Source organism: Anticarsia gemmatalis, chromosome 2 (assembly GCF_050436995.1).
Source record: "Anticarsia gemmatalis isolate Benzon Research Colony breed Stoneville strain chromosome 2, ilAntGemm2 primary, whole genome shotgun sequence".
Lineage (NCBI taxonomy): Eukaryota > Metazoa > Arthropoda > Insecta > Lepidoptera > Erebidae > Anticarsia > Anticarsia gemmatalis.
This window is the reverse complement of record NC_134746.1, coordinates 12,863,530-12,891,296: the sequence shown is the minus strand read 5'-3', so window position 1 is coordinate 12,891,296 and position 27,767 is coordinate 12,863,530. Positions and strand designations below refer to the sequence as shown.

Sequence of the window (27,767 nt, the reverse complement as noted above, 5' to 3'; positions counted from 1 at the left end):
GAGAGATAATATCAAAACAATTAGAAAATTAAAACCACATGTACGAATTTAATGTGACAATATCAAGTAATCAGACAATAACAATATAATAATATTATTATGAAGTCTTAGTCTAAGTGTTCAATTTATTTGGGCTACACATTTATAATCATGGCTTCCCTAGCCGTTAGTTAGGTAGATGATATATTTTAAAAATTGCTCCTGTGTCGTGGGGACTTTTACAAACGTACATGTGATATCGGCGTGGTGACCTAAACCACTGCGCCACGGAGGCACAAGTGCAGTGTTATCAATATTACATCATGAAATATGCATTCCTTTATCCCATACGCTTCGCAAATAGTAATACGCACATTATCGCGTCCGACTGTACCGTTAGTTGCGCGTGAGTGGCTCCGTGGGAGACGGCCCTTGCACAAGCTCCTGATAATTGAATCATTCATACATGTCTCATGCATTTGTATGAATCTTTACTTGTATGAACACTGTGTGGTTGTGTGAATTAGCGGTATAAAGCTAAGTTGATTTAACATGTTGTATGATTGCTTGGCTTTCGTTGTATTGCGAAATGTGGATGGGATCTTATGACTTTTATGCTGGTCTAGTGCAGGTTGAGGGCTTAGGTTAGTTTAAGGTTTTCAAAAGTTTGTTTTAGTGTTCGATAGATGGCGGTTAATAAAAGAACATTTTTTATATCTATGTAGTCTGAATATGAGAGTTTCAAGAATACTTATTTTAAGACTTTTTCTAATTTTACCTACCAATAACTAGTAAGACTTATAATTTAAAAACACTATGTTTATCTTAAAATCTGTTGTTACTGTGTTTGTTGATTTTAGCTGATATGTTTAAAACGTTATAACAAAGTAAACAAAAAAATTAGTTATGAATATCTAAAATATACTAGAATGTACAACATTTCTTCCACAAACGAACATCCATTGGCCCCTTACACCTATGCAAATTTTATCTCCTATATACCGTCTTAATAATATAATTCAAGACCAAAATAAAGATGGTATCAAAACAAGCCTTCTTTAAAACATTCTTAATGATTTGTGCGCAATAAAATTATTTAAATATACACAATATTTCGCGTGAAACCTGTTGGACTCGTACCGCAAACTTCTGTTTTATTTCATACATAAATTTGGTTTAATACATGTATGAAATTATATTTGTGGATGATTCTTGCGATATGAAAGGATGTGGGGAAGGTTAGGCTGTGTTTATAGTGTTTAAGAACTTGATGCAAAATATAAAATTTGTAAAGTATGTATGATAAGATGTATGGATTTGAATGAAGCAAAAGAAGTATGTAGGGAATGTACCAAGTTGTGTGTTTTGGCCTGCTCCATGGGAAAATGCCATGCAATTAAAAATTTATAGCCGTAGAGGGAATCTAGGCGCAGGTCATAAGGTTTAATGATTCCTACAAATAATTTAGTTGTGGTACTCTGGCATTTCAATAGACAAGCTAATTTTAGCCTCATGTAATGAAGGACTCAAGATTGAGCCTTTCCCTCATTAGGAGGCCAGCAGTGGGATAGTAACGGGTAAAAAAAAACAGAGGGTAAAGCTTTTATGTACTAGACATTAAAATTACATATTACAAAATGTGGACATATTTTTGTGTTGTCTGCCTATACCTTCGGGTGCAACATGCCAGGTAGCTATACTTGATTTTTAACCAATTAATTTCATATATCAGCATCGCAACGGTTTCGTAACGTAGACTTTTTTTGAGGTCTACCGGATACCGAGCCGCTTAAGTAAAAATGTTAATTATTTCCGCACAGCCCGAAAGTATACATTTTTATATTTTTTTTTCTTTAAATTAAATTATTTCAAAATTGTAGCCGTAATCTTTTACTCCAGGCAAAAATGATATAAAAATCTAGTTAAGTAGGAATTTAAATAAGTTCTAATCATCGTTTTTTATTTCGTATATTTATGCAAATGTATACAACGTTAAAATCTTAAATTGTCTTTGCTAACATTTTTGCAAACTCGTTTAGATGGTGTGAGTACTATACATTATTTAAATTTAAAAAGATTTATGAACCATTTCATCTTAAAAAATATGTACCTTTGCGGTAATATAACATTTAAAAAAATATCGAAACAATTAAACAAATTTATCGAGCTTTTTTTAGCTAATTACTTAATTACAGCTTTTTGCATAACATTTTTATATTTAATGCAATCCATACAAACGCATATTTCGGAACGAAACCTATCCCGTAGCCTCATTACTAACGATCATGAAATCTATAAACAAAAACACTTCATCTTCCTTTCGTCGTTGGGCAAAAAGCCACTTCAAAATCCCGCTTCGTTCAATACAGCACTCTCTATAAAAAAAAGGTCGTTTAATAACACCCCGCTCGGATAAGCACCATATTTGGCACAGAGGGCGTCATCGACACATGGACACATGGACACATGGACACGAGTATCTGTTATTGCCAGTTATTGCCATCACGTGAGTTGATTAAGCGTTGCGTGTTGTTACATAACATACCCTGGGTCCAATGTTGTTCCACTGTTGTTTACTACTTTGTGGGTTTGATATGCATTTTTATATTTGGGAATGTTTTTCCACTACTGTCTTCTGTTACGGGTTCGTGAGTCCGGCTTTCAAACTGCGCATGCAGAGATCAAATATCTGGGTTTTCGGCAGGTGGCTGGTTGTAAAAACATCAGGCAAATCTATTAACAGCATGTTTTTGAAGAGGACATGTTTTGACTACCCCACGTAACGGTGGGATAAGGACAAGAAGAGAAGAAGAAAAGTTAATTAAAGACATATAATTCAAAGAAATCTATATTTTGCTAAATCTCATAAAATAAAGAATTTTCGTACCTTCGAAGGCGAAAATTCGGCACAGAGTTTCATAAGCTTGAAACGAGTACGATTCTTTCCCGAAATAATTGCAGTTAAGATATCTACTTTACCTTTGTTAAATTAAAAAAAAATGCTTTTATTGTCACGACTGCCTATAAATATAACTATTTTCATTACAAAATAACAAAACAAAAAGGGTACAAAACCAAACGAAAAAAGTCTATAAAATCAAATAACCACAACTACGATTCAAAGTAAAGATGATTAAATAAAGTACCCACTTATTACGCGCCTCGCACAAGGGTGTTATTACATCATAACACAAATGCATACAAATCATACACCCCTGCTCACTCCGCACAGTCGTATTCGGATGAATATAAAGCAATTAAAGTACAGTTTTAATTTCCGGTGTACATTCCCTTCATATCTGATGGTTTCTTAAAATAAGGGTTATTTTTTATGGCGTACTTAGCAAAGTCTTTATCTTTTTCAAAAGACTTTTGTTTATTAGCACCTTAATATATTGATTTAATTTTTGTTACCAAAGTGTATTCGGTAGTGTTGGTAGGTAGCAGCTATTTACGTCATCAATGTTTTATACCAAGCATAAATATTGTTAAAACCATTTGGCGATTATAAAGAGTGTCCAGGAGTTTCTTGCCAGCTCTTCTCATTGGCCCTACCTTCTGAACTGGCGCTAAATTCACTCTCTGTATCATTGACTATCAGTGTCAGCACTTGACCTAAATTAATAAATGATTTGATTTTAATTTTGATTTTGACAACTTGAAGTAAGAATTGATCTTGTGTCGCGGGGACTCTTACAAACATACAAACAACGGACACAAAGTTAAAAGAGACCCGGAACTACTACTTATGTATCGCACAAAATATCTTCCACGTGGGAATTAGGGTGTCCCAAAAAAATCAAAGTGATTTTTTTTCGACGCATACCCGCAATTATTATTCGTTTTGTAGTAATATAACTCTAAAATAAATATCACGTACTTCGGATAACAGCAACCCGTGCCGACTTGTATCGAAACATGTTACTACGTGAACTCCTAAGCGCGTAAGGACTTGCAAATATCAGTGCGTGTTGTTTCTTGTTTTAATATCATTTATTGCATTGTTTTCAAATAATCAACATGTCAGTCGAATTGCGCAGTTCTAAAAAGAGTGAAATATATTTAATTGGTTACGTAAAACATCAAATAACTGGTTCAAAACTTCCCTCTAATGGGCAAGTTCTAGCAGTTTTGTTTTACAATATCCGCGAAGTAAATTTAAAGGTAAATGAGAGTGCAAATCTAACGATACGCGAGTGCATTATTTTTTGGGAAAAGGCACGAATACCTACTAAATCATTGCCAAACTGTATAAAAAAACTTGTAAACTTATATCAAGTTTGGAGAGACTTGCAAAAAAATGCTAAGAAAACTCAAGATGTGTTTAAACGGCGTCGCGAAGAGTTTGTTGCTAATTTGAACAATCTTTTTGATATTGCTCACGCTGATGCGTTGACTATGATAAAAATAGATGAAGACAAAATCTTCCTGCAGCACCAGAGAGAGCCTGGTCGGCCGGGCCATCTAACTGGAGTCGACAAAAAGTTAACGAAGAAAGAGGACAGGGCGCGCCTTAGATCTATTGAGGAAGAGAATCGCCGTGCTAAATATTTTGCTGCGTCGACTTCGTCGGCGATTATTGAACCTTTACCGATTAATTCGTCTTCAGATTCTAGCGACTGCGAGACCTTGCAAGAAAGTTCCAATAGCCCGCCCATTGAAAACGTGCAACCTGTAATTTGTAAGTCAGTGCGGAAGAATTTTATTACCCCGAAGTTAGTAGCAGCATTGGACCGATGTCAATTGAGTATGAGAGATTCTGTGTTTATTTTAGAAGCTACTATTGAGGCGCTGGGACATAATGTCGACGATTTTCCAATTAGCAAATCCTCCATCCAAAGAATCAGAACGGAAAAACGAAAAGAGCGTGCGAAAGCTATAAAAATCGATTTTCAAGACAAGGTTCCAGATGTTGTGACTGTTCATTGGGATGGCAAACTATTACCAGCTTTGGATACTCGAAAATCAAAAGAAGAACGTCTTCCGATTGTTATTTCTTATGAAGATAAGGAGCAGCTTATATCTGTGCCACGTTTAGAGAGTTCTACTGGAAGTGAGCAAGCCCAGGCTGTTTGGAATGCTATAGTAGACTGGAACCTCGAAGAAAGAGTACAAATACTTTGCTGTGACACCACGGCTTCTAACACTGGTCGTCTCAACGGGGCTTGTGTGATTTTGCAGCAAAAGATCAACAGAGAAGTGCTTATTTTTGCTTGCCGCCATCACATCTATGAATTGGTACTCAAAGCAGCGTTCGAAGTGAAAATTAGCCAGGTGACAACAAGCCCAGATATTCCCCTATTCAAAAAATTTCGAGACAACTGGAAAAATGTCGATAGTACTAAAATCGAAAATTATCGAGAAAAAATTGTTTCTTGCCTGACATTAAGCGAAATCCAGAATCTGATTTCGTTTTACCGTTCTGAATTGACAAAAACAATTGTCAGAGACGACTATCGTGAGTTGATAGAGCTCTCAGTTTTGTTTTTAGGCGGAGATGAAGAAAAAAAGTTTAAAATCCGACCCCCAGGTGCTATGCACCAAGCTCGATGGATGGCTAGAGCTATCTATTCTTTAAAAATAGTGTTACTTAGCTCTCAATTTAAAATTAATAGTAAAGATAAGAATGCTCTATTGGACGTCTGCCTGTTCATCGTTTCATCCTATGTCAAGCCATGGATGCAGTGTATTTCGGCAGTCAAAGCACCCTACCAAGATTTGTCATTTTTGAAAGCCATGAGAGCTTACGAAAATATTGATAAAAATATATCAAAAGCAGTATTGAAGAAGTTTACTCAGCATTTATGGTATTTGACCGAGGAAGTATCTATGTTATCACTTTTTGACGACGAGGTGAGCCAAGAAAGTAAGGAAAACATTATATCAAACTTATCTAAAGATAGTATCTCGTCTCAAGAAAAACGCTATATACCATCAAAAGAAGATTTAAGCGGACTATTGTACGAGAAAAACATAGAAGATTTTATATCGTCTTCAAGTAAGTCTTTGTTCTCTCGTCTGAAAATTGATGATAGTTTTCTCGAAGAAAGTCCTGCTTCGTGGTCTAATAATTCTTCGTATCTTGAAGCAAAAGTGAAACTATCAACACTGAAAGCAGTGAATGACACTGCTGAAAGGGCAGTTAAGTTGATGCAAGACTTTCACGGGCTAATCACGGTTGAAGAGGAACAAAAGCAATTTTTGTTACGTTGTGTACAAGAACATCGTAAAATTTACCCTGATTGCAAAAAGAAAACTTTAAAAAGAAAGTATATAGAAGATCCTTGATGTATATTAATATCATTAAATACTATTTCTTTTAAATATTATTAGTTGTTTTCTTTCCAAAACCTAAATTAAGACTAAGTAACATAATTTTTCCATACAAATTTTTAATTTATAACTTTGAAGTCAAGTCGGCACGTGATAACATTAAGTTATCACTATAATATTTTTTATTTAGGCTTTTGAGGTCAAACAGAATAAAATAAAAGGGTATGCGTATAAGATTTCAAAAAAAAAATTTTTTCCCTTATAGCTTGGGACACCCTAGTGGGAATCGAATTCACGACCTCAAGATGCACTGGTAGTGGCGTGGCGACCACCTTAACCACTACGCCACGCACTTATAGCCATTGTTGGTACTCTTAAAACTATAGGATAGGCAACTGGTCATAAGAATATTAAATAATTTATCAGGAGTCTTTGTAACAAACATCCTTCAACTTAATAGAGATGCCTATCTTCTCTTAAACAACACACATAATATTTAATTTTGTATGTCTTTTGGAAGATTTTGAAGATTTTGTCAGATATTATCTAACAAAATCTCCAAAATGACATACACAATCCATAAATTCCTTCCATATGTTGTTATATCACAGTACAAAGAGTCCGGTGAGACATGGCGCACGACCTTGCACGGTGAAAGGTTACCGCCGACGCCATATCCTTGTCCACCTTGCATACTTGACAGCTGTGCTATGTTCATACTTCATAATGTCAGGCTACGGCTTTGGTTTGGTCTGGCTAGTTTTTTTAGTGTCGAAATGTTAAAGATTTCGTGCCTACTGTCCTTTTGCTATGAAAGATTGTGTCGTTTGATGAAACAAAATATGCGTGGGATTTTTTTTTATGATTTGTCGTCCGATTAGATAAATATTTTGAGTCTTTTATCTATACTAATATTACAAAGCTGAAGAGTTTGTATGTTTGTTTGTTTGAACGCGCTAATCTCAGGAACTACTGGGCTGATTTGAAAAATTCTTTCATTGTTTGATAGCCCAATTATTGAGGAAGGCTATAGGCTCATCACGCTACGACTAATACGAACTGAGTACCAGTAAAAAATGTTACAAAAACAAGGAAAATTATGACCCATTCTCTCTTATGTGACGTAAGCAAAGTTGCGCGGGACACCTAGTGTGTAATACAGATTGTACATCAGTACTTGTACCTAATAAAACTACAAAAGTGATGCTTGTTTGTTTATACGGATTAATGTCTTGAATTACCTATGTTCATTCGTATAAGGGCTTTAGGCTACAGCTACAAAACAAGATATGACGCGTTAGTGGTCATCGCAAGTGAAATTGAAGCACAGTCATTTTTTTTTGTTTATGCAAAATAATTTTCAAGTCTTAAAAGCAAAATTACCAACTAGTTCGATGTTATCATAACTTTTAATAGAATACGAGAATTAACGCAAACACGCATTTTACCTTATAATACCTAACGTTTCGGCGCAGGTTGCACTCGCCGTGGTCTGACTGGAGGCTGACTGGAGCAGCGATGTTAAGCATAATTTTGTTAGGTTTTAGAAAAAAAAAACAAAAACAATACATCATCTAAATCGATTAAAAATGTAACTAATTAAATAACAATTGAAAAAAACACCATAAAACACCGATAACAGATTGTTTACAAGCAAAAATCAGTAGAAAATCTTACACGAGTTTCTCAAAGTGAAAACTTACACGATGGTGTATAGAAAAGTAACAAAAACTCATTTTCTTAGTCCCGCTGTAACGTGAGATTGTACTTTCTTTGCTTTCATACTTATTGGCTTGTACAAGTAGCTTTCTACCACCGTTGAATGGAGTAGTCTAGGATAAGAATGTAGTAATTGGAAAATTGCGGGAAATGTGATTGATGATTGATATCTACTTATAGATTCAGATCTGAAATACAAGTTTTGTGATTGTTACGTTTGTTATGAAATCTAGCTAATGGTTTACGGGAATATATTAAAATTAAATACAGATAGTCATAGAAAAACATATAACATTGTTGCCTGATAAAAGTTACTGTGATATAAAAACATTTTTTCGCGGTTAAGAAAAAAGCCCATGCTTTTTAATTAAACAGGAAAAGTCATTAGAACATAGGTTCTATTTTCGTCGTATTTGTTGTCTACATACAAAAGTCCGTTATCCGATTTATACTCATTATTGATTCGTAATTATTGTTTGTTTTAGATAAGAGATGGCGTTATTGTGGTGTGTGCTGGCGTGCGCGCTGGCGGCTGCGCAGGCGCAGTCCAACTATGGGTCCCAGGCGAACAACATCGAGTACCAGGGCGAAGGCCTGCCTGAACAGACCGTACTTGATGGAAAGGTAAGTTTATTACGGTGCGAGAAAGTAAAAGGATAATAAAAACGGGAGAAATATGAGAGGAGAGGAGTGCTTGCGGCACACAGCTATTTGGACAAATACTTGATTTAGTTTCCAAAACAGACATTTTACTTACTTAATATTGAATTGACCAGTTATTAACATCTATCAGTAAAATCTACATCTCATTCTGAAATATTATATAGAATATTTTAGTCTTGGTAAGTGCCACTCGTGCCATTATTGGACACAATGTCATACTAAAAGAAAATATCTACAAAAAGGATACAAAAAGCTAAACTTGACCTCTCGTTTCCAAATCATTTCGAGTCAATTTCGTCTTATTTATAACAACAATACAGTTTTTTATCGACAAAAGAACATCTTGAATCGGTCAAAAATCTTAACAATACAATAAAATACACAGTTATCCGTTATTTTGTTATAAAAATATTTATTTCCGCATTCAATTTGTTAGAATTTCATGGTCGTATTATAACTGTCAAATATGATAATATAATAATCGTAGCAAATGCAATAATTGGTGAGGTCGATTCACACACGACTCGAGAACTGAAAGTGAGTTTGGTTTTATTCTGAGAACAATATTTGATCTCGATGTTTGATATTGTTTTAATACGATTAATTCATCTTTAATAAATTTATTTTTTGAATAAATTGAATTTGAATTTGAATCTTACAGTTAGTGGTTAACTTAGTGTGAAAGATTAGTTAAATTAGTTCAAGCCACTTGAAAGCCTTTGACATGGCTCAATTAACGACTGTTATCTTATTGACAACAATCGAAACAGACATTTTACGTGCCCTCCGAAGCATGGAGTCTCTCAGTTCAAATACCACTATGCGGTCACCAATCTACGGAACATCCGCGACAAGGTTGCTTAACCCACTGATCGTTTACCGACCGATGAGCGCAACTACCTATGAGCATTTAATACGATGATCGTATTTTTTATGTTATTGATTTTTATATTGAAGTTGAGTGACTTGCACTTAGGTTGCAATTAGGTCAAGGTGAAAGAAGAAAATACTACGTGTAATAAAAGGCAATGCATTTAGCCATTTTTCAAGTACGTAAATTGGCCTTTTTGTGCCTAATTTTCGAAGCAACTCAGTGAGACGATGGCATACATTTCCTAAGAATTGTATACAGTTCCGGAAGTCCATACATATCCAGTAACGTATATAAAACTTTTACGCTATCGAGTGACTGGCTGACGTACAGCCGAAACTACTAAACGCAAGTAAAAATTGGCATACAGTATAATATATGTATGTTCCTCGGAGTGTTAGAGAAGCATTATAATTATAGCAAATTCCAAATGGGCAAAACCGCGGGCTGAAAACGGAAAGAAGTTTCATATAATACATATGCACAAGTTGTGAATCCCCCTATAAACACAATTTTCGTCTCTTAAATACGACTTGCAAGAGCACATGTTGTCGTACACTCGCTAACAAGTCTCGTTGTCACCGCACCGGTATCTTGCGGTCACTTGCGGTACTGGGTTAACAATACGCTGCTCAACGGCTGCGGAAATAAACTGATTTCCGATACTTCTATAATTGTATTCTGTTGTAAATATTTGTTTAGTTAGACGAGAGACGTTTTTGCACCGTGATATACTTGCACTGTATTTTAAATATTTGTTTAGTAAATAGACTTTTTGAAACATGGTAGAGTAGCTTTTGTAAAGTGTAGCATAGGGATACTGGCTAATCTTCTTTTTGAATATTATTTGAAACAGATGATTTGACTCACGATTTCGTATTCGTGGTACTAATGAATAACAGTATTCTAGAGTATCGACATTGAAAATTTTACATTAAAAAGCACTTGAAAAGTAGTTCCTCTAACACTCGCTAGAGGCGCTGATCAGTCCATGTAAAAACGCGTGTTGTTCGTGATCGGCGTACTGTTTGCAATCAACGCGGATCGTAAGTGTCACCACATCTTGGCTCCAGAGAGATATTGTTCTGTGCCCAGAGCAAGGATACTTGTTGCTTTTCTAGATAGATCGCCTGTAGGAACTGTGCGTTTCCATTGGCATTACTATTACCATTATTATTACACACACCTACGCTATGATAATGAAAATTGAGATTTGAAATAGTCTAGATTCCGTGTAATATTAAAGTAAAATGTATTATAGACTAACATAATATGTATTGAATGCTTATCCTTTCTGTAGGTACTATTGATTTAAAAATGATATGCGAAAATCTTTGCAACTGGCAACCACGACATTAAACTTTAATAACTTTCGTTTGTAGCCCACGATTCAACTTTTTTGTTGTTAGTAGCGTCAAATAAACGATATTACGCCATCCATTGCTTAATATATTACTAAGGCACATAATTTAGAAAGAACCTTACTATCGCCTACATTCCTTTGAGAGAAACACGATCAGCTCTAAATTGGATTTCTTAAACAGCCAGTTTAAAGTGGTATTTTTATCGTTGTACAATGTACACAGTGACCGATAGCAAGTGCCCGAAGGTAATAATTAGCAGGTCAGATTTATAGCAGTGGCGGTGCACTGGAAGCCAACTAAATATAGCATAGTTACCGCGATCTTCTGCCGCGGGGGAAACTGGGGGACTGCACGAGTTTACTATATTTATGTAGAGATTAAAACAGAGAAAGTGGTTTATTGTAATTTGTTTAAAGGCATTATAAGTGATTATAATGTTTTGTAATTATTTACATTTAATATCAAAAAGAACTACAGTTGAAACAATGTTTTAAAGAATCCTTTGCTTATCAACTATTCGCTAGATCGTGCTATACCCGGACGATGTCTGGCCGGTTCTCTAATGTTAATTAAAAAGATGGGAACCTTCTCTTTTTTTTTAATCGGATGAAAAGATTCCAAAGACTAATAATTAGGATGCTAAACTGGAGAGTAGTCGTGCATCACGCATCTGATTTTCACGATGCATAGAGATAAAAAAATCAGGTACATATTCTTGTTATAAACTTTGACCATATAACCATCAAAATGAATAACAATTGATACAAACCATCAATTAGACTTCATCTTTTACTTAACTTGACAATGATTTCTTTTATTTCCTTGATTACTTTCAGAACCTACTTGCATCTACATCATTAAGTCTCCAAGCCAATTTGAATCTTATTCCCTTTACCACATGTACGTTATATGATGTTATTCGTTTGTTTCAGGTCACGAAGCTGGATGATCTCAGTCCAGTTATATTCTTGAACAGAACGAAGGCGGCTCTCAATTGTGCCGCTGGTTCTATGCAGGTCAGTAGTACTATATACTTATACGTACTTACTTAGAAGTACGGGTTATCTTGTTCCTGAGATTTAAATGAAGGGTTTTCTTATTGGGATTTGTAATTCAAGTGGAAGTGTATGCGACAGGTCATAAGGTCTCGGGTTCGAATCCCGATTAAGCCGAAGTATATATTTTTATGGTCACTAGATACCTTCCACCGCTTATTGCGGGAGGAGACCCTTGCCCAGCTGTGGGACGGTAATGAGATTTTCTTTTTATATGGTCACTAGATATAATTTATATGGGAAAGAGTCTTTGATTAGACTATGTAAATTGGTGGATTATCGGGAAAAAAATGTATTGCAAGTAATTCGGCTATGTAATGTGCCTGATATTTGGTAATAGGCGCGTCTCATTAAAGAAAAGAGTGTTAATTTCGGAAAATTTGATTATTATAACATGCTCGAAGTTACAGAAAAATATAAAAATGTTCGTTATCGTGGGTGTATGCTAAATAGAAGCTACCGTTTTCTTTCAAAATATTCGAGTCGCACGATTAATATCTAATATGATTTGCTCGGGTATTACCTTGATCGGGCATGCATGACTTCTCAATCAGTTTGAGAATTCGGCCATTGCAACATTTTAACCAAAGGGGCGATTTAAGTAAGCGGGCGTGAAAAAGTGGGCGTATTTTATACACTTTTTCATAAATAAATAAATAAATTTAACCCATTAATGTCCCACTGCTGGGCAAGGGTCTCCTCCCGTAATGAGGGAGGGGTTAGGCCTTGAGTCCACCACGCTGGCCAAGTGCGGGTTGGGGACTTTGCATGCCCTCAATAAATGTATTAAACAAATTTTTAGGCATGCAAGGTTTCCTCACGATGTTTTCCTTCACCGTTGGAGCATGTGACAATTATTTCTAATACACACATAACTTCGAAAAGTCATTGGTGTGTTGCCTTGGATTCGAACCTGCGACCACTTGCGTGGGAGGTGCCAACTTAAACCACTCGGCTATCACTGCTCATACTTAAGGTATAATAAGTTGTTCATGTATATGTTACTGTAAAAGCCCGAACGGTGGTAAATCCTAAGATTTTCCGGTATAACCTAAGATTTACCAACTCGCAATGGTAAAAGTCCGAATAATTCTTTTATTTCGAACTTTTACCTATATTCCCTTGATGATGTCGAGATGTCGCCGGAGCCCCGCTTCGCGGGGCTCCTCCTTCTGGGTGGTTAAAAAAAAATAACCACGAAGGCTAAGGTGGGAGCTTCGCTTCGCTCGCTCCCACCTTAGCCTTCTAACCTAACCTACCCATGTCGTTTTGCCCAAAACTCTTTCTTTATAACTATGTCACTGTTTATAGTTATACCGTGAAATAGTTATAAACATAGTTATGAAGAAGGATTTTTTTATATATCGTAACATAGTTTTTAAACTCTGGCTTGTTCGGACTTTTACCATTGAGAGTTGGTAAATCTTAGGTTTTACCGGAAAATCTTAGGATTTACCACAGTTCGGGCTTTTACAGTAACATATACACGATTGATAATAACTAGGGAACGATTTTCTGGTCGGGCAAACTGCTATTGTTGTTTTCTCATTTATAAAAGATAATTTTAAATGTATAGGTTACTTTCATAATCTCTCAGAGTTTGATAACGTGTCCGGTATAAGGCAACATGCTCCCCCCTATTACGTAGGACTAAAATTGTATAAGGCGAAATGTAGGAGACACGTCTGCCTCCACGTTTGGGCATAACAGGCGTGATGTTATTACATACTTTACCTAGTTTTTATAACGTTTCTTTAATATCATCTTGTAATGAATTTATTAAAATTGTGTGAATCAATTAAATATTCACGCTATTGTTGTCTGCGATACATGTTCAATGTGATAGCGCCATCTATTGTTCGATTACGGAATTAAATATATAATATGTGTTTAGAAGTTTCACATAGTTTTTTCATACTATGCAATAACTTATGATATATGATACCATTTAGTAGTTATTTATTTATGATGTTCGCCTGTTAGATATTCCTGGTAAAACTAAATTCAATATAGTCGTTCACTAGAGCCTAAACGACATTCTTTTTTATGTATACGTTTACTAGGGCTTTAATAATTACAAGGTATTGTTCATAGAAAGAATGGATAAACGCTGTACTAACTTTAGATTCTTGACATGTCCTACAAACAATAGCATCTAAATTCCTTAATAAATACAAAATTTTAAAGTATTCTAATCTGTAAGAAATCGGCCGTTTAAAAATACATAAAACTAGTGTCGAAAAAGTCTATACTAGAATTTAATAAAAATTAGGTATTTGAAGCCCTGTATGCTACATTTTTCAACGACGGACTCCCGCTCAAAAAAACTGGTCCTCCTCGGGACCTTCCAATTTCTACCTCTCTTCAAACTTAAATCATTATTTCCCTATTTACGCTTTTTTCACTTAATCCTTATGCTTGTGTTTCTACAGACTTGTCCTTCAGCAAGTAAACGCCGTGGTATACTAGATGGCAGTAGTATATCGACAAAGATTTGTGCCATAAGGTAGCATTCGGTTCTTAGCGACCGCGACGCGCGACCGCGACCCGCGACCGCGACCGGGTCGCGCGACCCACTCTGCTCTCTAGCCGCGCCCACCGGTCGCGCGTCGCGGTCGCTAGATTTGTTTAGTACTCCATATAAATCCATACTAAGCAGTGGGTCGCGCGACCCGGTCGCGGTCGCGGGTCGCGGTCGCGCGTCGCGGTCGCTAAGAACCGAATGTTACCTTTAGATACGTGAAATTCCTTACAGTCGCTTGTAAACTTGTCGCTTTGGTTATCTCGTTATCTGCTGACTATTGACTTTATAGTTCTAAGAACTAGAGGCTTGTATTAGTTTATAGCCCGAGTTAATAAGAGAAAACGGGAGTTTGAAAACAAGTAACGGGAGTGGAGTTTAAAATATTTTTATTCAGAAAACAGCTATCCTAGCTATAAATTGGTTTTTTATCTTTGCACAGAACATTATAATTTTGAATTAGGATATTGAAGACATTCAGACTCGCTTAGAGCGTTCAGTGAATCAGGCAAACAGTTTCTTTGACCGATATTTGTATGCGAAAATATGTGCTGTAAGATTTTTTGGAGATATGACCATTTTCTAGATGTAGTCAGGTTAAATACGTCTAATTTTTGAAATAGGTACTGCAGCTAATTTTTTTAAGCAAAACTTTGATATTGTTTCCATAACTTTTATTAAATATAACAAATAAGATGTATTGTTCCTTAATTTTAGATCGAAATGAAATTCAACGAGAAATTCTACGGCATAGCGTACGCGGACTTCGACAGAAACTCCGCATGTCAAGTGCGCGGTAAAGGAGCGCTGTCGTACAAACTTGAACTGCCGCTCAAAGGATGTGGTACTAAACAGGTAATGTTCTAGAAATATTATTATAGCAATATTACAGTTACTACTAGTAGTAGTTAGTAGTAGTAGCAATATTGGTATTTCTATTATCACCTCAAACGTATATTAAAGAAGACAATTCAAACTCCCGACCTTTCCAACGGAATTCCGGCCTTTACTCACCATAGGTTGCCGTCTCTTCAATTTAAATAAAAAAATCATATGTTTGCCAAAGCGTCTTGGAAACGACAAATACTTTCTTTACATTAACACATAAATAGAGTTGATTAATTACATAATAATTTATCTAACCGTTCGCCTTGATAAGGAAGATGGCATACAATCTATTCTATGGGGTATGAATACGAAATTTAACTAAATACTTTTTTCCTAGGATCCTCTCCGAGTGTTCACGAACAACATCGTGGTGCGGTTCCACCCTGGCCTGGAGATGGACGGAGACGAGGTCATCACCATCGTGTGCCGCTATCCTCCGCCCATCGTGCCCAAACCTGTACCCATCCCTCTTATTAATACGTGAGTATATTTACTATGCTTGTTATATATATAGCAGCGTTGCATCTGGTTTCTGCATCTATGTACAAAATTAGTCTTCAGCCATCTCGAAATCAAATCTCTGATAATATCATCAAAAGATCCTCACTTAATCCTTAAGATTAATATTTTTTAGTAATAAATTTATGGTGCTCTTGAAATACGTATAGGAATACTCCTTTCAGAGAGTATGTAAAGCCGTCAGTACTAGAACTACTGTCCCACAGCTCTACAAGAGGGCCCGAAAAGAGTGTATTCTTGTACCAAGTGTTTATCAAAACTCCTTAGAATGCCGTTGGCCAGCTTCAATGTGTACTATCGTGATAAAATATAAGAGAGAAGACTAATATTACTAACTAACACCGAATTTTCCCTACAGCCCAGAGCCAGGTCCTCTCCCCGCGAAGGCTCCACTAGCAGGCACGCACATCCTGATGATAATCTGCGCGATCCTGTTCCTCACGCTGCTACTCCTGGGTCTCGGAGTATCGTACCTGTGTCTCAGGAGGCGAGCACTGCCCGCGCCGAGGAGGTTCATTGATGATTCTTCAGCTTCTATTGTCAGCAGGGAGAGTATACAAGGTGAGGACAATACAGATTAATTTAGATTAATGTAAAGGTATATATTTGGTGTTATACTGTGCTGAAACATTGATCTCAGCGACACAGTCAGTTGTAGCGTCGGTCAGTAAACGACTAGTGATCAGTGGCGGTAACATTGTCGTGGATATTGTTTCGCGTGTCTAGTCGCTTTAAAGGAAAAAGATCATTGTAATTTTTAAATAAGATTTTAGTCGACAAACCATGGTTTGACCCCTGACCTCTGGTGGCTTAAATGACTCAACAGGATTTGGATCTGTAGACAAAAAATGGTCTAGTTTATAATTTTAAGGAATAAAAGTCTAAGGCTGCGTTTCCACCAGAGATGTGCGAGGATGCGTAGCGAGGGATGTGTTTGTAAAGAACCAATAGAATCGCTTCATTTACCTCGCCTCGGTCAGCACAGCTCTGGTGGAAACGGCTCAGCGGAGCTAGATTTTTGCGCATACAAAACAAGCGAGGAATGTGTGCGAGGGATGTGTACGAGGGATGTGTGCGAGGGATGTGTTGAGAAGGATGTGTTGCGAGGTTTGCGCATACTGTACCAGCCAGTCCATAGACGGAGTTTGTTGAAAGTAGAAGTGCGTAAAATAGATATGGATAATTGGAAAAAGAAGATACTTTTATATTTAACAATTTGCGATGAAGAAATGGAAGCAGAAGATACGGAGTTTATTAGTTCTATAATTTTAAACAATAGAAGAACACACAGGTTTTGGATACGTAACCATATTAAATATCATCGTTTACATGGAGAATTCTTTACCTTTTTTTATACGGCTGATGATGAAATATTCGAAAATTCTTATCGAGTATCTAGAAGTAACTTTTATGAGTTACACAATTTGATTGAGAACATTATCAAGAAGGAAGACACTCACTACAGAGAATGCATCAGCACCACACATAATGCGCATTTTCACAGTTCCGCTACACATCCTCGTAGACACATTTTCATCGCACAGCTTTGGTGGAAACACCCACACATTTTCACAGCACAGCTAGACATCCTCGCACGACACATTTCCATCGCACATCTCTGGTGGAAACGCAGCCTAAGAAAGAAACATCAGCCTACCAAAGTTAAGAGTAACTGTAGCCCGGTTACGCATTAACGCAAAATTGGGTAAAAGCCTGGTTAACTTTTGCCAATATGTTAATAAAACTAATTATTCCGCGGCCTAGTAACAATTGTGTTCACTAAGTAACTGTCAAACTTGGTAACAATATTGGTAAACTAAAGATTTTTGACATTGACATGCGGTTGACATTCATTGAAACGAGACCGGTGACCACTATTCTGTAAGATAATATTGAATTATAGGCGCGTGTTTTAGTGGCCCACTGATCACTGTAGTGTAGTTGGTCATAATCTTAGAGTATTTTTTTTACTGATTACAAGTTTGGGTTCTATTTCAAAGTTGGCCACTTTAGGGGCTTACCAATTTCTCTTAATATGTTCTCATTAGCAGAATGAAATTGACTAGACCAGTATCTGGCAGTAGCCGGACACTTATAAAACTTTTTTAAATACAAACAATACTAAACCTTATACGTTTTCCACAGAGGTGAAGATCCCGCGAGCGCACCCGGTATACCCACCAGCGGCCGAAGCAGTGAGCATGGCATCAGACACGATACCGTCGGACTACCCCTCCGAGACGCCCAGCGAGGCGGAGGCCACGCACACCAACCAGGCCTTCACCATGGACGAGTCTTATCATAGCGAAGGTAAGAACTGACTGATTATAAAACATACATACATAAAATGACGCTTTTTTCCCATAGGGCTAGGCAAAGACCAGAGATAATTACTGTTTATAAAATTCTGTATCTGAAATCACTTTCCTTATCGTTCTTTACTAAGTCTATTTTAGAAATCATTAAAAGTTACCGACCCGCGTGCGCCTCCTATAACTTTAGGGGTAGTTTTCCTAAAACAATATAGCCTTAATACTTCTCGTTTATCTGTGAAAGCATAGCAGACAGGCTACCCTAATATTTGAATACCCTTATTGGTATGAATATTTAATCAAACAAGAGACAAGTTAATGTAACTTTATAAGTTACATAAACAAATTTTCTAATTATTCTATGTCGTAACTATTCTATAGTACAAATATTCTTATTATACAGGTTACGGCGAGACCCGCGAGACACTCGCCACAAACGCCCGCCTGGTGTCGGGCGCGGCGCCCGCGTTCGACGTGCGAGTGCGCGTACAACGACCTCCCGTGCCGCCCTCACCGCCCTCCACTATCACTGCTACTGAGACTGATGGTGGTAGCATGAGGTAAGCCTTTATTTCTCATCACTTGCAGATCAATATTGTCTGCTAAATAAAGTTACAATCAACATATAAAACTACTACTAGCGCCATCTCGGGAACAGCAGGTGACATTAAAATTGGTAGCTTTTAATGTGGGTTATTGATTGCCCTTGCTTTATTCTCAATTGTATTATGAAATTTATCCCACATATTCATATTTTTTCAGTTTAATCAGATTACTTATATTCGGTTGCCGTTAGACAGAAATATTTGTCACGAAGTAACACCTTCATTCGTGGCCTAAAAGGCCTATACTTACCAATACAAATTAAACTACCATCCTTGCACTTATTTAGGCAGCTTGTGTATTTTGGTGCGACTTCACCTGCTATTAGTGAATGCAATCCCGATCTCGCGGGATCCCGATCTCGCGAGATCCCGTGTATTTTTTCGGGATCAATCCCGAAGCATAATATGACGAGATCCCGTTCGGGATTGTCGGAGAGGGCATTTTCAGCAGTTGGCTACATTGCAATAGACTTAAGATGCCGATTAGAAGCTCGTACTATTGATACACTTTGTATTTTAAGAGGCTACTTTCAAAATGCCATGTGATTACTTTTTATTTTGATCTCCTGGAGCTACACCTACTTTTTTGATTATGTTCATGTTATTACACCTGTTAATTATGTTACGTTGTTAGTAATATTGAAAAATAAAGGCTTTTATTTTCTTTCAAATAATAATTTATTGCATTCACCACACTATCACACACATATTACATTAAACAAGCCGTTCGAATTGTATTATTTTTACTAACTAGACGGGATCCCGAAAATCTCGGGATCCCGCGGGATTGATATTTCTGATCGCGAGGGATCTCGAGTTGACGATCTCGAGTCGGGATTGCATTCCCTACCTGCTATACACAAGTCCAACGTAGCACTGCGGCTATAGCCATTAAGGCATTGAGGCGCCTATAGCCACCGGTCTGAGTTGCGCTCACCGGTCTGACAACGATCTGTGGGTGAAGCAACCGTGGGCGCGGTCATTCTTTAGATGGGTGATTGCATAGCTGGGCGTCTCCGTGCGTCGTAAGGCACGTAAAAAGTCGGTTCCGGTTGTTGTCTACTAAGATAACAGTCGTTAAGCCAAGTCAAAGGCATTCCAGGCGGCTTGAACAACGTTGACACTAGGTTGACCGCAAACCATACGATAAGAAGAAGACTGCGGCTAAATCTATCGTGAGTCAAATAGCCTAAATAAGTACTCTATTCTTCTCCAGACAAACCCTAATGACAGAGGAGCACGAACGCCAAGAGTCAGTCCGCACAGTATCCCCGGTGGCACTGCCGCTGCCAGCGCGCGCGTCGCAGCTGCCGCCGCCCGAGCGCCCGCCGCGCCCGCCCGCCGTCTACTCGCAAGTACATAGAGAGAAACAGGTATGTAGCCGTTACTATAGAGAGTGTTATTTATGGATAATACTGGGTTTTAATATTGCACGATTTACTTCCAGTTTCTGAGGTACATTTAGCGGTAGTTTATGTATACAATAGCGTTTAAGTTTATGTAAACAATAGCTGCCCCGCGCAGCTCCGCTCACGCTTTCTTGTTTTTATTTAATACGGAGTATTTAAATTTATTCACCTTTTACACCTTCTCTGGACTTCCACAAATAATTCAAGACCAAAATTAGCCAAATCGGTCCAGCCGTTCACGAGTTTTAGCGAGATATATAGATGACAGTTTGAATAGATAAACTACCGCTAAATGTATCTCAGAAAGCGGGGGTTAGGATTATTCTTTTAATATTTTGGTTACGCCTGATTGATATTTTGCGAGGACAAAAGTTCAGCTAGTATTCTTGATTAAAATATATTGGTTTATATAAGCCTTGTCGAGAAAGAGTTCAGTCAGTCGTTCCGAAGTTCTATTATACTTAATTTCTTCACTTGTTTTAATACAATATCAATATCTGAGTTTTTTATTAATAAATCCTTGAATTAACTTTGAATGCACTTTTGACATTATCTCCTATAGATTTTGTGAAAAAGTGACGATCATATTAATATCAACAACAAAAGTATCGTTAATTTAATGATGCATGGTCTAGTATAATTTAGATTTAATATTTGTTACACAATAACTTACGAGCACGAATCACAAACACAATTTTACATAAGCACTCTTTCAAGTCAAAATTAATCGTAATGATAAAAAGAACACTCGTACAATTCCTTACACCTTCATAAAAACATTACCCTTCTTTGCGTCTCACAGTCGGGTAAAAATCATTACGATGCACTCAAACATTTTCACAACCACTCACAGAATTCAAAAAACCCTTCATAATAAACGCTCTCAATTTCTATCTCTTTTCAACACACAATTTCCTCATGTTAAAAAGAGATAGAACCATTGTCTCAGTTTGTATTAACATCACTTATTCACGATAACCGTACCACGATCATTGTGTGACTAACTAGGAGTGGTCGAGGCGGCCGAGGTCCATCGTCTCGCTGAACACTGAGATGACAGACACGCACTCTGTCACGGAAGTCACTGACAGCTCACACGCTAGGATGTTCCATATCAAGGTATGTTGTAAAAGAAAACGGTTTTAAGAATTTTGCTAAATGATTCATTGATTTTTTGACGGAATATGGCTCAGGACCAACAGGTTTGGAAGAGGGAGGGCTTTTGCCCAGCAGTGGGAAACATAAGGGGGTAATAAAAAAATGGGTTAACGGCTACCGAAGAGTTTCTCGATATCTTCTTACCTACTTTCAAATTGATATTCAAGTCAGTATAAGCATTAGACAAAATATTTTTTTCTTTATTTTAATTAATTAAAAATGCGAGGTCCTGTTTTATGTATGTTTGATGTATGAATATAATAACTATACTAGGGCCATTTCAAACGTGTGAAGTAAGTCATGTCGTTTTATCGCAGTCTCTCGTTCGCACTTACACATTGTCACATTCCTATGATTCTTTTGATTATGACGTTGTTCGCACGTTTGTAACGGCCGAGTTATAGTAATTTGACAACAAACTTTAATTTAGCAATCGGAAGATATTTTTATTTGCATACACACGACAGAAAAAAAGCAATAATATATTTAGCTATTTCATCAAAAAGACTATTCTTCTTGATGAAAAAAGCTTTTCCAAAACCGTATCCATTTATGCCGTTTTAAGTTAACATTCGGTTCTTGTACAGAAACCTCCTCCGCCACCTCCTATGATGAGCCAGCGTCTGGAGACTGAGGAACAGGAGATGTTGATGGAGAGCCTCGAGCCCATCCCGGAGACACCCATCATGCCGGCCAGGTATGTACCGATTCTTTATCTTTGTAGGATGATGCAGATGGAGGCTAAGAAATTTAGTCGTGATTCTTTTTCATTATGTTTAGTCAACTCAAAAACTGGTGTCAAAGTAGAGTATGTAAGCAGTTGAAATGGTCGATGTGCTATAACTGTTTCTTATAGTAAATTTTATTTTGCATTTACAGGAAACCGGAGATCACCTCTCATGTCGTGGATGACGTGTTCCTCCGCACCATCACGGAAAAGAAAACCATCGAAGACATCGAGCGTCACAAGAGACTCGTCACGGAATACAAACAGGTATGGCTTAACTCAGTCCTTGTCCTAACTACAAATCATCAACACTACGCATAAATAATTAGACTTCTCGTTAATAATTTTGTTTTAATCTTCATCCACCAAAACATCGATATCGAGTTCCTCTGGAGGATTTAGGTCTCTTCTACTTTGATATTTAGTCTTGTATCGGTAGGGTAGCAGTGACATAGTTTTTTCTGCATATTTTTGGGTATTAGATGCACTTGAGTAGATTGTACACGTCAGAGTACTTCTTTCAAATTGCTGTAAAAAAATTATAAGTACCAATTAAAATATTCTGGTTGTCCAGGTGCCAGCTCCCCCGCCACAGTTTGACGTGACAATCCGCAACCACACGGTCCCGGAGGCGCAGTGGGAGAACTTCTCCGACATCAGCAGCGCGTCGGGCATGACGCTCACGCCCAAGATGGAGAGAGTACCACTGTCACTGCCGCCGCAGAAATATATCGGTAAGAAATTGTACCTGCTATGAATATTTACGTCTTTTTTTTGGATGTTATAACGATGTTTGGATGCGATTTTTTGTGATTTTCGTTATACTCCAATGTTAAAAGGTTAAGATATCGGAGTTTCTGATTATAATAAAGTTATATGTTGTGGTGAATGCAAGAATTTTTATACATAATTTGGTTTTGCTTAACTTCTCATTAGCTTATAGACTATTAAATAGAATCAGTATTGTATTAGCCACCACTGCGTTAAATCTAACGCGAAGTTGGAAATTTCAATTCTGTTCTTTACTTAAAGATCCTTTCTTCCCAGGCAAAGGTGGTCCAGACCTGTTCTCCCCCGAGCTGATCAAGCAGTCGAGCCAGTCGTACCAGGCCTCCTCCGACCTGCCCCTCCTGCCGGAGCTGCCTCCAGCACGCAACCCTCTGTTCCGTGACGAAGATGACGAGGATGTGCCGGAGCCGACCCCCGCGCCGCCCGTGCCTGCCAACTGGAGTGTACTCACCAGGGTGTTGAAGATTGAAGCGCAAGATGAGGTAATAATTACTTTTTAGATTTTATTATAGCTGCTGATTTGATAAGTTTTTTGTTCTGTAGAAATGTTTTTTGTGATTTTCTCCATTCTTTTTAACAGGAGGTCCACGAGTGTACGATTGAATAAGACGTTTATATGTTATAATTTCATTTAACGACTGAATTACTTCAATTCATATTTGAGCAAGACCAAAAAGTGTTTGGTCATTTCAATCGCTATTGCATTACTCTTAATAATGCAAGGGTATCTATAATATTTAATCGGTTGGTTCGATCTTCGCTTGAATTATTGTCTGGCATTCAATATGAATCTCCCCCGTGGTGTCAGGTGCTGCTGGACACGGAGCGCTCGTGGCGGCTGACGCGCTCGGAGCGGCTCCGCTGGCGCGAGCTCATCGCGCACGAGAGCACGCTGCGGCGCGCGCTGTCCGCCGCCAGCACCAGGGACGACTTCACGCGCGTGGCGCACGACCACCGCTTCGCGCCGCTCTACGCGCCGCACAAGTGGGACGTCATCATACGCATACTCGCGCCGCCCGCCGACAAGCCCAAGGTAGGCTCACTTGTATATAACATGACTCAGATTCCTTTTTAGCTTTCGAACCAATGTTTATTCACGAATCAAATTGAAACAATTGTTATTAGCTCTTTAAAGTTTTGTCCTGCCTGATTAGTACTTCTCCACTTTTAAAACTGATTACAATAAACTTGTAGTATTATTTTCCGTTTTTTCCCATGTAAATCATTTAATGTCGCTTAGACAATTACGATAAAAACCTATTAGTGTTTTAAGCCATCAGAGGCATTCTGGGCAGTTGAGACGAAACCAGCATGAAAATTTAAAAAAATAATTCCTGTTTTTTCTAGAACCGTTACCGCAAGAAGACCGAGTGGGACTCCCGTTCTCGTCGCAGCTCCCTGCCGACGCTGTACGAGTACGACAGTGACGCGACGTCACTGCGCGACCCGCAACGATCACGCCGCTCCTCCTACCGCAGCGACCATGTTGATATGAGGTAAACACACCAACAACTTAGCTATAATTATTATATAAAACTTAAAAGTCTGACAACCAGTCTCACCGAAAGGTATCGCGTTATATCCCAGGTAACTGGGTTGTGGAGATCAGATAGACAGTTGCTCCATGTGTAACACTGGTATTCAGCTGCATCCGGTGAGACTGGAAGCCGATTCCAACATAGCTTGAAAGAAAGGCTAAGCTGATATAGTTTTAATACAAACTGCTCATTTAGAAGGATTGTATGCGGCTATTGACTGATACACATAAATTGTTGTGCGACTTAATTTAAATGGTTGTCGGAAAATGAAGTAGGCAGTCTTTAGTTAACCTCAGCAGGACGATTACATGCTTCTTTCAACTACCGATAACCGGCTAACTATCGACAATTTTTTCATGATGACCCGATCAGCGCCTCTAGCGGACAGAGCAGGAATTACTTTTGCAGTACGTTTTGTATTCCAAACTCTCGATACTTGATGGTACCGACTGTAATAAATTGTATCTAATATATTTGTTTGTTTGCAGGTCGATGTCTGAGATGATGGTGGACTACGCGCGCGAGCAGGCGGACACACACTCCGAGGTGTCAGCGGGCACTCAGCTCGGACGATACTATGATGATGATAGCGATTCTGAACACCCCTTCCATCAGAGCCAGTGAGTATTCATTCAAGTTATGTAAGTTTGTGGGAATAAACATGAGGTTCAAATAGGAACAATCAGTGAAGGAAAGAATTGGTATACTGCTCAAATGATTTCGGGTAAAACGGTCGTTATTCTGTGTGAGATTGGTCAACAAAACTCACTACTTGTTTGCCTAGATTTTTTTAAAAATATATAAAAATGGTTACGAGGGCATTTGACTTTTGATTTTCTTCGTGAATAAAATGGTGTAGAATTACCGAGAATTGAAAAGATCTGTTGACAATTAACTTATTTGGAAATGTTTCTCAATAATATTAATCGTACTCCGAAGCAGTACCTACAAAATTATTGTTTATACTATACTTAAATTGTTTGTTGTGTCACCAGGTCATGGGGTCGTAACTCGCTGCACCGCTCAGTGAGCCAGCCGTCTCTAGCGCGGTCTGCCACTGAGGTGGTGGAGCAGTGGACCGCTCCCGAGGGTGACGTCACACCTACACCCGGACGCAGGATCAGAGGTAAGATATACCAACTAATTTGACTTTGCAGAAGTAAAATAAATGACATACTGGGATCCATTTAGAGCACCCATAAAACGCATGGTCATAGAGTATGCAGGTTGAAAAAGTTATGACGAAAGACTCGTATGAAATATGTCTTAATTTAATGAAAAGATACTTTGAAAAAGAAAGAACATGTCTACCAATATTTTCGGATAAATTTACGGGTTTTGATGCCTTGTAATAATCGTGCTGTTATTCGACTATGCAGCAATATGTTTACTAACTCTTCAAATGAATAACTCTTTTTCAGGTCCTCAAGGTTTAACAACTTTCACATCATCAGAAGTGCGAACCTTCCAAGCGACCAGGGAGTGGAGAGAATAAACAACGTTAACGAGAGTCAGCACTTAGTGAGTCACGGAACGGACAACAGATGGCGTTGTACTTAAAATAGTGAAATGATTTTATTTAGAAAAATGTACAAGCAAATTATTTGGAATTTCAATTTTTTCGAAGTTTTAATGCTCAAAGTCAATTTTCACTGCCTTTTTATTGTTCAGTACATTCCATATTTGTTAGTTTTTAGCGAAATTCCGTCCATTTGTGACTAATATCTTTATGTGACATAATAATATAATTAAATGTATTTTTATAAAAAAATATTATTGGATCGGCGATTTTCAACTTCTGTGAATACTTTTAAAAAGTAAAGATTCTTTTTACATCTAAATGTTTTTAGAAAACATTGTAGAGTGGATTATTTTTTACGTTTAATATGTCGTAAGAACAATACCATCATTTTAATATTTATATTACGACGACAATTAAAAAATATACCATTATTTTAAATAATAAATATTTTACAAGGTCAACTAGTTATATTTAAGCTACATTAAAAACGTTCATTAAATATAATTTTAACTAACAACGTGCCAAAATGAATTGTAATGCTTCCTAACAATCTGGAACTATTCATAAATATTTTACTGTATTTTATGTAAATCGTAACTATTTTGCTTTTTTAATCTTCTTAACCGACTTCAAAAAAAGAGTAGGTTCTCAATTCTACGGAATCTTTTTTTTTGTTCGAATGAAGTTTAGCTTTTTTTCTGCCAATACTAATATTAGGTTGTAAATAGTTTATAATATAAGGCGAAGAATGTTTTTAAACCTAGCAGTCGAGGCAAGATGGCTCACGACTATATCTCTTCGATTCGTTCTAAGTCATTTTAAAAGGCCTTTTTTTCTAGTGAGCCTTTTTAAATATTTCTTGCCTTGATTGCTATGTACGTGTGGGATATAAAGGGCAAAGGGACAGTGCATGGTGTGCTCAATTAGTGGTCGTAACGATTAACTGGAGATAAAAATATTGTATTTGAGGATGAAAATATTGTTTAACAATATGATTTTTTAAATATTTTTTGACCATTTTTTATATGCTTAAACGAATGTACAATTTATTAATCATATTGTCTCCAGTAGATAACCGTGGTGCTAAGTTGATGAAAATATCTAATATTTTTTGTATCAATTAAAATTGAATTTTAATGTAGATGTGTTTACATTGTGAATTGATTGTATTTTGATAATAAATATACGTACCTTAACATTTTTATATGAATTGATTTATTTTGGAAAACGGTGTCCGTTGTTTTATTTGTGTTAAGAGCCCACCAGGCATGATCACCTCGCCTGGTCGGAGGATCCTCCCTTTGTGTTGGAGGAACATGATCACCTCGTTCCTTCACAAGGTTGTAATACGTACAGTACAATACAATATGCGAATTAACGCGACGAATTTTTTACTTTAGAATACCTGACGTTTCGGCGCAGTTTCACTGGCCGTGGTCGCAGACTGACTCAGGTTGAAGTTATGATGTTTTAATCAACTCAACTAACATCTAGCTAATACTTTTGATTCTCTACATTAAACATCATGTTATGTACATTACGTCGATAAGTCAGTACGAAATAAATTATTTCATTCAATTAGTTAGAGAGTTATAGAGAGGTTGAGCTTTGTGTCCGTTGTTTGTATGTTTGTAAAAGTCCCCGCGACACAAGAGCAATTCTTAGTGCGGGAGTTGTCTTTTTAAACTAAAAAAAAAACTAAAAACTGTAACGGGTTTTAATTGCGATTGATAATTTAAGGTTAGAATACCTCATTTGTTCAAATCCCTTACATTATAATATTATGTGTACAAGTCGCGACAGTTTAAAATCGTTAGTTAGAGAGTTGTTGTATGAGTTATTAGATGGGCTGTGT

General features: G+C 37.3%; 1 protein-coding gene across 2 annotated transcripts in view; it reads left to right on the top strand.

Annotated features, from left to right (window-relative positions):
• The window catches only part of pot (zona pellucida domain protein papillote), an 85,671-nt gene extending 58,555 nt beyond the window's left edge, over nucleotides 1–27,116 (top strand). Inside the window, exons 4-21 of one of the 2 annotated variants that reach the window (XM_076133123.1) lie at nucleotides 8,457–8,595; nucleotides 11,802–11,885; nucleotides 15,163–15,300; nucleotides 15,671–15,813; nucleotides 16,211–16,413; nucleotides 17,998–18,162; nucleotides 18,568–18,724; nucleotides 19,986–20,142; nucleotides 21,187–21,297; nucleotides 21,924–22,033; nucleotides 22,216–22,330; nucleotides 22,638–22,797; nucleotides 23,111–23,334; nucleotides 23,661–23,885; nucleotides 24,200–24,348; nucleotides 24,879–25,010; nucleotides 25,386–25,516; nucleotides 25,812–27,116. In XM_076133123.1, the coding sequence (XP_075989238.1) occupies nucleotides 8,464–8,595; nucleotides 11,802–11,885; nucleotides 15,163–15,300; nucleotides 15,671–15,813; nucleotides 16,211–16,413; nucleotides 17,998–18,162; nucleotides 18,568–18,724; nucleotides 19,986–20,142; nucleotides 21,187–21,297; nucleotides 21,924–22,033; nucleotides 22,216–22,330; nucleotides 22,638–22,797; nucleotides 23,111–23,334; nucleotides 23,661–23,885; nucleotides 24,200–24,348; nucleotides 24,879–25,010; nucleotides 25,386–25,516; nucleotides 25,812–25,885 (2,610 nt within the window). In that variant the 5' untranslated portion in view covers nucleotides 8,457–8,463 and the 3' untranslated portion in view covers nucleotides 25,886–27,116. The remainder of the gene's footprint in view (nucleotides 1–8,456; nucleotides 8,596–11,801; nucleotides 11,886–15,162; nucleotides 15,301–15,670; nucleotides 15,814–16,210; nucleotides 16,414–17,997; nucleotides 18,163–18,567; nucleotides 18,725–19,985; nucleotides 20,143–21,186; nucleotides 21,298–21,923; nucleotides 22,034–22,215; nucleotides 22,331–22,637; nucleotides 22,798–23,110; nucleotides 23,335–23,660; nucleotides 23,886–24,199; nucleotides 24,349–24,878; nucleotides 25,011–25,385; nucleotides 25,517–25,811) is intronic. The other variant, XM_076133134.1, reaches the window with a different exon arrangement.
• The last annotated feature ends 651 nt before the right edge of the window (nucleotides 27,117–27,767 follow it).